Source organism: Oxyura jamaicensis, chromosome 11 (assembly GCF_011077185.1).
Source record: "Oxyura jamaicensis isolate SHBP4307 breed ruddy duck chromosome 11, BPBGC_Ojam_1.0, whole genome shotgun sequence".
Classification (NCBI taxonomy): Eukaryota; Metazoa; Chordata; class Aves; order Anseriformes; family Anatidae; genus Oxyura; species Oxyura jamaicensis.
The window spans coordinates 7558880-7570459 of record NC_048903.1 but is presented as its reverse complement, the minus strand read 5'-3'; the positions used below and the strand labels follow the sequence as shown (position 1 = coordinate 7570459).

At 35.8% G+C, this 11580-nt stretch overlaps 1 protein-coding gene and 1 long non-coding RNA gene across 4 annotated transcripts in view; one reads left to right on the top strand and one right to left on the bottom strand.

Moving 5' to 3' along the window:
* The first annotated feature begins 1413 nt into the window (after positions 1-1413).
* LOC118172680 lies at positions 1414-1738 on the top strand. Its single transcript, XR_004753815.1, has 2 exons — positions 1414-1530; positions 1596-1738. It is a non-coding gene; the product is annotated as an uncharacterized LOC118172680 (long non-coding RNA).
* Positions 1739-4949: 3211 nt separating this feature from the next.
* Positions 4950-11580, bottom strand: part of NETO2 (neuropilin and tolloid like 2) — a 31733-nt gene continuing 25102 nt past the window's right edge. The window contains exons 8-9 of one of the 3 annotated variants that reach the window (XM_035336754.1): positions 10349-10462; positions 4950-7162 (exon numbers count right to left, since the gene is read on the bottom strand). In XM_035336754.1, the coding sequence (XP_035192645.1) occupies positions 6582-7162; positions 10349-10462 (695 nt within the window). In that variant the 3' untranslated portion in view covers positions 4950-6581. Of the gene's footprint in view, positions 7163-10348; positions 10463-11258; positions 11524-11580 lie in introns of those variants that run through there. The other 2 variants (XM_035336755.1, XM_035336756.1) reach the window with 2 other exon arrangements.

Genomic DNA, 11580 nt, shown 5'->3' with positions numbered 1-11580 from the left:
GTATTTGACAACCGAAGCAAAGGAGTGTTAGATGTGGTGCCCAGACGTTTTCATTAAATCCTGACGTCACACATCTGGTAACTTGTTGCAAAGTAAACTCTGCCATGAAGGTATATAATGCAGTTATTGATACTTCTTTAGTTAAAACAGGTTAAAACACCTGTTAAAACAGGTGTTTCAGAAGTTTAAACACAGTAACGTGATATTTAAATCTACCCAATGTTTGTTACAGCTTTGTGGACAAAGAATGCACATGCTTGCTTTAGAAAAGCATTTTGTTTTCTGATGCTAACTAAAGTTGAGACTATAGTGTGTGTATATGAAAAACAACAACACTTTTGTTCTAATAATCAGTAAGAAATATCTCGTGCTTGGGTTCTGCTAGTTCAAGTAAGGATGCGTTTCCCATATGCTGTCCTTACTCCCACTCTGATCCGGGAACTGCAGTGCAGTAAAGCTTTCCAAGTTTGTAGCTTTAATTATTAGTTCTGGGTCTTAAAGGCAAATAACTTAGTTTTCTACCTCTCTTGCATGAATTTTATGCTTAAGTGTATGTACTGAAATTTGTCAAAACAGACATAAATGCAGAAACGTCTGGGAGAATATGATAACATTAGGAGTCACAGAGTTCTAAAAACTACCCAGTATTGGAGATTATTTTAAGCATCCATTACTTTTTTATTAGTTTATTATATACTTGAATTTCACATGCATATCTTGTGCTGGTTTTGTGTATTCCAGAATTCCCTTCAGACTTCAGGATAAAACATAATGACAATAGAAGATAAAATGGCTTGTGCAGTTTTTATGCTTCTGGTAAGTGCAAAACAAACATCTTCATTCTTTGGTCTTTGTTTTTTCATTACTATTGAAAAATTAAAATGATTTGCCTTCACCTCAGGCCTTCAATTGCTCTGTTGGGTTATTAAACATACAGTGGAAGAGCCAGTAATGAGTAGTATTGCTTATGTTCCTTGTCTATTTGTTCTTTACAAATAGAAGATTCATTACAGCATCTATGAGAGTTGGGGTTTATTGACTTGTCTTTCTAAGAATCTCTTATTCTCATAATTGCTTTCAAGAGTGTTTTTCTGCTTCTTTTCCACCCCCATTAATCACTGAATAGACTTTTTTTTTTTTTTTATATATATATATATATATAATAATCAGCAGTAATTGAGAAGGCTATCCAGTAAACTCTCAGTGCTAGCATCTGGTGTTTTCCAAATTATTAGGAGTATTGAGGGTGTTTACTGAAGTGAGGGAAACGAACATATTGCTTAAATAGAATTGTATGCTTTATTACCTGGAGAGCAATTTGAGTGCATTGAAGGGTGAGTTAAACAGAAATGTTCAGCGGTCAGTATTCTACTGTCTCCCATTTTGTATTTAGAACAAAGAATTATTTATTTTCAGCTCCCTCCTGTTTCTGCAAATAGTTTTTTCCTTCTTGTTTTTGTACATTATGAAGTACTTCACCAGTGGAACTGAAAGGAAGCCTACGGTCTGTGTTATTCAGAGGTGAATGTGGTAGTTATTAAGTCATTAATAGTTATTAGTTATTAAGTTATTAATAGTTAATAGTTATTATATAGGTAGTTATTAAGGGCAAGTGTTATGAGCAAACTGAGTATGATAACCAGGGGCAAACAAAGCTCATTTTCTCACAATTAAGGAAAAAAAAAAAAAAAAAAAAAAAAAAAGCCCTTTTAAATTCTGATATCATTTTCCCATAAAATACTAGACTTTGAGTATTAGAAAACCAATTGACTTTGCTCCAGTTCAGCCATATTAATTTGAGGTTAAGGGGATAATCTTGTGAGCTTTGAGTTTTCCTTGTAGTCTCTTAACTTCTCCAGTGACAGATAAGCAGCACTATAAAAGCAAAAATTAGCATGATGTTTAAACTCTGAAATGCTATGGTTTAATGATAATACTTGTACAGTATAAGGTTTGTTCCCTAAACATATCTGAGAAGCAACTTTTAGGTAGGTGATAATGTAATTTGAGGCTAATTGTGAGATGTAAATAATATTATATTTCTATGAATAAATTAATAAAGTAATGAAATAAGATTTACAACTTCAAAGATCTCTATGGAATCTGTTTGGGTGGAGAGGAAGTAGTTGTTCAGAGAAAACAGTACGGTGTTTACCACTGAAGTACTCTGGCAGCATTGACAGATCTCACCTTTCAGAAGTTGTTTGAGATTACAAAATAGCAAATTATATTCAATTTTGAGGTGTACAGGTCTTATGTACTGTTATTTGGTTTATTATAATGTTGGATTTTTTTTCTTGAGCAGAATTTGATGTAAATTTTATGGGCTTCTCCTGTATAAGAGCTATTTCCATAAATTACATGATGGTAATGGAAAGGCATACTAAGACATTAAGTTCTTGCTTTGATTCTCCCTGGGCTTGGCTCTGTAAGAAGAGACAGACTGATAAAAAATTAAGCTGTTTTATCTGGTATATAGTGGATTATCTTTGATAGATAAGAGGGAACAAGTTGACAAGTAATAAATGCCTGTTGGTGTTAATGTATGAAACAGATGGAAAACAGATTTTTTTAAGCTGATTCTGTAAAAGTAGCAAAGGAATTTGAATGTGAAAATAAATTTGCAATTCCATAGTGACACAGAATCACATATTAGAGCATATTAACATGTGATTTATTTATGTATTCATAGGAGGGATTTATCCCACATATAGATAGTTATTGGAAACCCCAGGAACAGAAGCCCTAAAGATTCTAGCTTTTATTTTGTTAGATTGTGATAGGTGCTATAAATACTTGTTTTCAAAACATGAATTAACTCAATGGTTTTCAGTTATAATGTGGTAAGGATTTTAAAATTAATGTTCAGCTGCAATGGCATGATGTCAAATAATGTAAAATCAGCTCATCTTTCAGTCTGACATAGATTATAAATGTGTTTTGGCAAGCAGTCCATAGATTTGAGCAATCTTAGGGCTCATACATAAACTTTGAAGGAAGAACATCTAAATATAAGTAGATCTTCCTGGATGATCAGTCTCTGTATCTATTCACAGTAAAATGCAGTCAGCCACTCAGTAGAAAGTTTCAGTATAACCATAAGGATTTAGTGGTTCCATCTCAAGATGTAATTTGCTCTTGACTTCTCAAATATAGGTACTGATTTTTTTTCTTAGTTATGCTGCTAGCAAGTAGCACTTTAGTGAAAAGATTATACTTAAATTGTTCAGAAATGTAAATTTTATTATGATCTTTGATATTAACAAAAATCTATTTAAGGACTAAATTGATTTGAAAATAAGGAAAGTGTTTTTTCCTCAAACATCAGCAGATGGGCTGCTAATAAACAGAATTCTCTGTACCAAGTAAAAACAAAACAAAATATATTTTAATGTCTTAAGCATTCTGGGAAGTGTTCACATGACAGGCACTTTTTCTTGTCAGTCAATGACAGGTCGTTCCATAACTTTTCATTTTACTGGTTTAATAAGAATAGAAAGTAATTCCTATCATACATCACTATAACTTGTATGTACAATGAGGGTCATAAATTCTACTCTGGACAAGAGAATTTCATGCTTTTTGAGGACAGATCAGTATGTCTGTGATCACTGAAACACTTCAGTCATTACTGGCATGACGACTGAATTCCCTCTGTCGTCATATCTGCAAAGGTAGGCATCTCCTTACAGAACTTCCAGAATCACGGTTCTCGTTCACTTACTTTCAAGTCAGCTGTAGATTTACAACTTTTATCGAGAAGAAATACTTCACGCTAAATGGTTTTATGTCTAAACTATAGAAGAGAAAAATTAACTATGTTTTGGTATTTATAAGTCATGTCATTGACCGTTTCCTGGTCAGCATGTATAGAGGGAATGTGTCTTTGCTTTCTTTGCTTACATGCATTCAGGGCTAACAGAAGGTATTGGGGATATGGGTAAAAATGAGCGCAAAACCAGAGTGCTCCTAGAAAGGCATGGATTTTTGCCACAATATGGGTTGGGTCTGCTACTACTGAAATACTGGAACTCTCCTTTTTCAGATTTTTCACTCTGTACTGGGAAACGGGCAGGTGTTAACTAGACAGGAGTATCTCAACTTCATGCTACAAACTAAAAAGTGCTGGGCCTGGGGTTGTTGGAAAAAGTTGCTTACAAGACGTAGCTGGTTAAGGGAGTTCACCTAGCTGCCCTGTGGTAGCAGAAAAGCAGCCGTGTTCTGACCGTGTCACCAGGAAGTTGTAACAGAGGTGAAAATATTATTTAGGCCATTTGAGAATTCTTCAGTAGAGCTTTTTCCCTTTTCTCCACAGACTTGCACTCTGCAGGGTTGCTGTTTGTTTTATTATTACAGGTTTAGTGTTCAAAGACAACATAACTTAGGAAAGAATAGGGACCATAGTATTTTATCACATGGACAAATATACCTTATAAAGGAAACTTAATCATGCAAACCTAGCACATACCAGAGTCATATGAACAAAAAGGACTCATGTAAAATTATGTATTTCTTGTTGAAAGAATCTGGAACTAAGTCTGAAGCAAATAACATTGTGTTCCATACAGGTAATGACGAGAGATTTATTACTGAAATCAATGAGAAGTAAATGAAATATGTCAATAAATGTTTTAATTGAATATACTAAAAATTTCAGGTCAAAATTAACTAGCTTTTTTTAACACCTGCATGAAGTGCATCTAAATAATAATAATAATAATAATAAAATCCCACTTCTGTTGTTTCAAACTGAAATATGTTCTGGGATAAGCTCAAAATCTGAGAGCAGGGTATAACCTTAGGGGTCTGATCTGTGACCTTCTGCCTAAGTTCTTTTAGATACATGACAGGCTTAATTTTGAAGTTGGGAAGTGTTGAGGATAATCAGTTCCCTCCCTCCCCCACCCCCCAATTTCTTACATTTTGTAAGATTTTGCACTTCTTTTTACGTTTTATAAACAGTTGATTTTTTTTTTTTTTTCCCATTCAATGAAAAATCAGTTTGTTATAGCTGTTGTTCATCTATTCCTAAGAGAAGAGGTTTCAGGTGCTGAGGTCATATACTAATTTTTGTGCTGTAGTCAGCCCAACAAACATCTCACTGTAATATGCTTTTATATGCATTTCCAAATAAAGGCTATAACTAGTGCAAGCTGGTAGGTCACATTTAGTAACAGGTTTCTTGTGAAGAAAATATCAGAATAAATCCAAACAAACCAGGGAATAAAATGTAGGCTAATGCAGAAGTCATATTAAGTATGCTTGGCAAATTGCGGTATACACGGCAGCAACTGTATGTTATTCGGAGCTGCTAAAATGGACAGTGAAACAAGCCTGTTGTACAGGTGCTAGATTTTGATTTAAGAAATAGTCTGTACAGTATCAAACTATATAAAAAGTCTAAAAAACACAATGAGAATTATTGTATTTGAAAAAACTGTTCTATATTGTAAAAATGTTAAAATTAGGTCCAAACCACCATTAAAAAAGGTATGAAATGTGCAATTTTTCAAGTGGCAACAAGGGGCACGAGAAAGGTTCCGTAAAGGTTAATAAGAGTTGTTTGATTTCTCCTTGTTTCCCTGGTGATCACACATGTCAGAGCAATCCTTTTCAGGCAAGTAGGACATGAGCTAAAAGTATCATCACTGATTTCAGTAGGGAAGATTGGCTGCATAAGGACTAAAAGGCTATTGTGAGAGAAATGTACAGTACAGCCTATTCATGTAAATACTTGGAAAACACGGGAACAGAATTATTTTCTAACAACAGAGCGGTGAAATCAGTGGAGCCACATGGATCTATAATACATGGCAGAATCTTTTAGAATCCTAAACCTTCTTGAAAGCAAACAGTTTGAAGTCTGCATCTAGAATAACATGAGCGCTTGTGTCTAACCGCAAGCTGCGAGGATCACATTCCCAAATGTACTAAAATTAATAAACCTCTATATCTTTTAAAAAGGCAGTAACCCTTTACACTTATTTCTCAGAAAGCATAGAGTGAGGAACTGATAATTAAAGGGAATATAAATGGCAGGCGAGATGAAACAGATGGCTGTAATGTAATTCTTGAGTCTTAACTGGCACTTAACACTAACGCTTTCAATTCGACAAATACAATAAGACACCTATGTTGACATATATGTGGTGCACTTAACTACTTTTATTTATGTAACTGAGGTATTAAAATTGTCTTGAAAAGCAGACATCTAAATAAGAGAAAATGATGTGAAGAGAAGGGTAGTAATCACTGTTTTTGCTGATCAATGACAGTGGTGGTTGTTGTTGCTGTCTTTCCCCCAACATGCTTAACTTTCAATTTCATGCGAAGTCTGGCTTGTTGCTCCACCGGACAGGTAGCTTGGGAGGATGGGAGGAAGTCCACTGTTCTTCAGCAGAAATTAGTTATGAAGACTTTATTTCTTTCCTTTTTTTTTTTTTTTTTTTTTTTTTCAAATGAAGTATAATAAGCTAAAAGTGTGTGCGTCTCACACGCTGCATATAATACACCTTTAATATATACACTGTCCTTATACACAAGCATCCTCTATGTACACAGATACCACCTTAACTAGGAAATTAAAAGTCAATAGATAACGAACCTTGTGCTGTATCTTCTCTTCCTCTAACATAGATTTCACATGGAATTTCCTCCATCACCCTGTCTTCTATGACTTGCTCGGGGCAGTCATGCGCTTGTTTGAAAGTGTAACTACTTTTCTTGAATGTGCTATTAAATGTTTTCATTGGCTGAGGTTGTGCAAAATCATTGCGGAAGGGAAGTTCCATGGAGCTGAGGTTTGTCCTGCTTTGTTTTATATTGGAGGCTTGAGAGCCACAGTGGTGGTCATGAATGCACCTGGAAGCTGTTGAAGAGCGCCTCATTTTCTGATAGTTTTCAAGTTCTTCTGATAAATCTGCCAAATCTGCAGAAATCTCTTTGTCCCTCAGTGAAAACAGTTCATAATGTGGAGGATCAAATACTTCCTGGAAACCAGTTTTATTGAAAGCAGTCTTGCAAGCCATAACTTTTTTGCGAGGTTGCTTTACTTGTACTAGAATTGAAATGATAAGAAGAACTAAAACTATCCCTGACGTGATACCAATGATTGTTCCATGTGTTCTGGTGATTTGTTCAAACAATCCGGCTTTTTTCCTTTCTGCAAAGAAAAAATGGGGATTATGAGAGTTCTTACTTTTCATATTCTGTACATTAGAACAAAGCAAGCTGCATTGTGATTGCCACGTAAGTGCTGTGCTATTAATGAAATGAATTAATGGTTCTAGAGACTAGACCTGTATGATTTGTCACATTAGATCTGTGCATTTATTCAGTGAGTCTAATTCCCCATCTTCGTTAGTGATGGTAATAAATTCATTTAGGAAAGAGTGTGGGGAAAGGGGGAGCAAAAAACCTCAACCAACCTAAATAATATGGCACTTTTGGGTAGTACTTCATATGGAAACACACAAGATGGCAGCATCAGTACAAGATGGTTTTCCATACTTAACATTCTTTTTTGGAGATTCAAATTTTCCAGTTAGGTTTCTGTTCTGTAAAAATACTTCATTTAGAGGATTGCAAGGTTTCTCCTGTGATAGACTCTGCAACAGTTGCTAGCGAGGGGAAAAAGCATTTAAGACTGTAGAAAAAAATGTTGCCTAAATGTTGCATATTTTCAGCTATCAGGCTCCTGGCATCTGGGTATGTCTGTTATGCACTTAGGTACTTGTCCTGGTTTCAGTTAGGACAGAATTTATTTTCCTCCTAGTAGCTGGTAGGGTGCTATGTTTTGGATTAGGATGAGAAGAGTGCTGATAACATGCTGATGTTTTACTTGTTGCAGAGCCGTGCTTACACCAAGCCAAGGACTTTTCAGCTCCTCGCTCTGTCCTGCCAGCGGGCAGGCTGGGGGTGCAGCAGGAGCTGGGAGGGGACAGACCCAGGACAGCTGACCCCAACTGGCCCAAGGGGTATTCCATCCCATCTGACAGCATGCTGAACAATATATAGGGGTGGCTAGCCGGGGTGGGGGGCCGGCTGCTCGGGGCTTGGCTGGGCATCGGTCAGCGGGTGGTGAGCAATTGCATTGCGCATCACTTGTTTTGTACATGTTATTATTATTATTATTTTCCTATCTTACTAAACTGTCTTTATCTCAACCCACAGGCTTCACTTTCCCATTTCTCTCCCCCATCCCAGAGAGGGAGCAGGGAGGGAGAGCGACCGGCTGTGTGGTGTTTAGCTGCCGGCCGGGTTAAACCACAGCAGTACTCCACACACAGTGCACGGAGGGAGTTGCATACCACCATATGCAATCTAAAACCACCCATATACTAAACAGAGTCCTGAGGAATTGACTAATAACTCAGGTCTGAAATACTGTTTTGCTTCAGAGCTCAGCCTATTTATTCTAAGTTACATTTATTGCTTTAATATGAATGAGCATATCTCCCCTTGTCCTACCTAGTTTGGCTCTTGTTAGCATACTTCTGTGGGAGATACAGATTTCAATGCTGTAGTAGTTCTCTCATCTGTATCTAGGTTTCTTAATTCTTGGAAGACTTTTTTTCATCAAGGTCTTAATCAAAAGGTGATGTCTTCCCCAGTCTCTTAAAAGAAATTGCATGTGACTGATTTTTTTTTTTTTTTTTTTTTAACTATTTATTTGTATGCCCCACTGGCCTTAGGCGTAAGGTAGGCTGCAACATAATCAGGTTTAGGCAGTCACTGACATGGACTAAATGAGAACTCCAGGTGCCTCTGGGAACTGAGCACAATTGAGAAGCCTTCTTTTCAAAGATAACATTGTTCTTTTGGTTTCATCCGTCTCCTTAAGTCTGCCTTAGCTGACAAGACGGATCCAATCTTCAACTCTCCTTTAATTATGTGCTGTGTAAATACTGAAGCAGCATTTACATTGTATCCAACATAAAACATGGTAGATTATTCAGCATCAGATGTACAAATATTGGGAAAGATGGTTTCTTATCTAATGATACAGTTTTCATAAAATTTTGTTTCTGAAATACTGTAGTACATTAGTGAAGTGTAGACTCTACGTGAGGTCCTAGAAAAGCACTTAGAGATGGGAAATAGATCCAGCAATTGCACTTAACAGGGAACAGAGAATATTATTAAAGCTAAGGGATTATTTAGAGGAAACTTACTTATCCATTGAAAACTTAACAGTTATGGATCATGCTTTTTAGCTGGAAACCTTGCATAATATGTAACACATATAATGCACCTTCCATTAGAGCGTATTAGAGCAGTGTGATTTTTTTACAATGCTTGTCCAAAATACAATTGCAAAATAGCTTTTGAGTACAGAAATCAAACTTTAGTCTTTTGGTAAATATAATAAGAACAAAACACTATCTTATTTCAAGGTTTTTGTTAGAGAAAGTTTTGATCCTTCCTACAGTTAAGACTCTCTCTTTGAAACCGAGCACATATTTTAATCTTTCAGTTTTTTTTTTTTTCAGACCTACTTATGCCATTCAATTTGTCAGGTGAGCACAAGTTCTTGTTTTGCTTCTTTAGCAAGAAAAAAAAAATAGACCTTTAACTGTTTTTGTTTCAACTCTGAAAATTCGCTTACTGTTGAAACACAGATAAATATATCTGTGCTTGAGTAGAATAGTAATTTCTTCAAATCATGAGAACTTTCTGTACAAAGCCTGATATTGAAATGACTTGTTGGAGTTGTGACAGTTTAAACAATACTTCTCTGCCCCGGGTTCTAGAAGCAGTGTTTTATATGTCTCTATTTTCCATAAGTGATGACTTCTTCACATCCTACCAATCCCTCCTTCCTCCCACCATTTCTTACACCACATGCAGCAGGTGCACGTACTCTGAGATGGTCTCGATGATTAAGAACGTAAAATGAAAACAAATATTTTAAATTTGCATTTATCTCTGGAGACTGCTGCTTCTACTGTAGAGAGGAAAAAGACTGTGCTTGAAGAACTGTCTTTTTCCGGCTGTATCATTTTTTTCCTAATAAAAGGCATTACTTGTCCCTACATCTTGCTTCATTTAAAACTTAGAAATGGATATGATGGAACCTGGCAAATACTACATTCTTTTTCCTATTAAGCTATTATTCTTTTAAAATGAAAAGTTCATGCTGAAGAGGAAGAGATTTACTTATAGAGCAGTTAGATCAATCTTCATGCTTACATGCCTCCTGAGTTTAAATTAAAAAACTGGAACACCGTTCTGAGATTAGGAGAATAGCTGTCTTCAGCATATTTCCAGGAAAGGACATTTCAGGACTTTCTTGAAAGGCAAACTGACCAGCCTGGGTTATAAAGGCTATACTTTGCACTATATTCACCTCTGCAGTGATTTTCATCCCAAGGGTATGCACAGTTTTGAATGCCATTGCAGACTAAAGAATTATTGATGCACATGTTGCTATGGCAGAAGTAAGTGTTGCCTGAGCAGGGAGCTGCAGTAGAGAAGAGGAAGAAAATGTTAGGGATTTTCAGTAAGTCATACATTGCATAACAAAAGAAAAAAAAAGATAGTAAATTCCTGTTACTCTTAACATGCATATTTGTTCTTTTCTCTTTACAGTTTCAAACTGAAACAATTCTTATGCACATCAGTAATTATCAGATTATTTACTCCGTGGTGGGTAGGGTGTTTTCCTGTGTATTTATCAATGCTACAAACAAAACTCTCTTGCTCAAAACGGGTAGCAGAAAGGCAGTCATACAACACAAAGAATGGAAGAAGGCTTTAATACTTGTCTTTAAAAGCTTAACACTTAAATCACATGTTCACCATCAATTATAAATTTATTCAGTCTGCTGTATTTCTGCTGTGTAAATGGTTGTGAAACAGCTCCTGAACATCTGCGTTTTGGAGCCCATTAATATCTTAAGACAAATCAGATTTCAGCTTGTGGAGGACTGTTTCAGGAACTGCAAGAGATTTCAGTAACTGGAGGCATCTAAGTCATTCCTGTTTGTGAATCAAAGCTCTTAGATCCTGCTATCAGAACTAATGCAAGGATTAAGAGAGTAAAGTCCATCTTTTTATCTGTCTATATATAGTTGGAAATTTGAAGAAATACTTCAACTAGAAAGTTGCTCTAAAGATTTTTTGCATCAATGTTTGTTATAGCTCCTTGATGTTAGAAAAATACTTATAGAACATCCTGAAAAAGAATATATATATTTTAAATAGTATACTTGGGGAATTCTCTATGACTTAAGGGCACTAGATAAGATTTTTTTTCCTGTGTCTCAGTAATGTGTTATTTTTATCACAGAAGTGTCTGTTACTAGTGTAATCAATTACATATTAAATAGCATAGATGTTGTGATAGACATTCTATTACTTGGTTTCATAGAAAAAATTTATTCTTGAGTCTGGATTCTCTGAAACCAACAGCGAAACCCAAAGGCTACAAGTAGAGGAGGGTGACAAGTCCTGAATACCACATGTTTCTCACTTATTCCTTCTGTTAGGCTTCAGACTCAGTGACAAAAATAGGAGTCAGGCCTACAGAAGAAAAGAAAATTCAAGCCTTTAATTTTGAAATTGCATTTCCTGACCCAA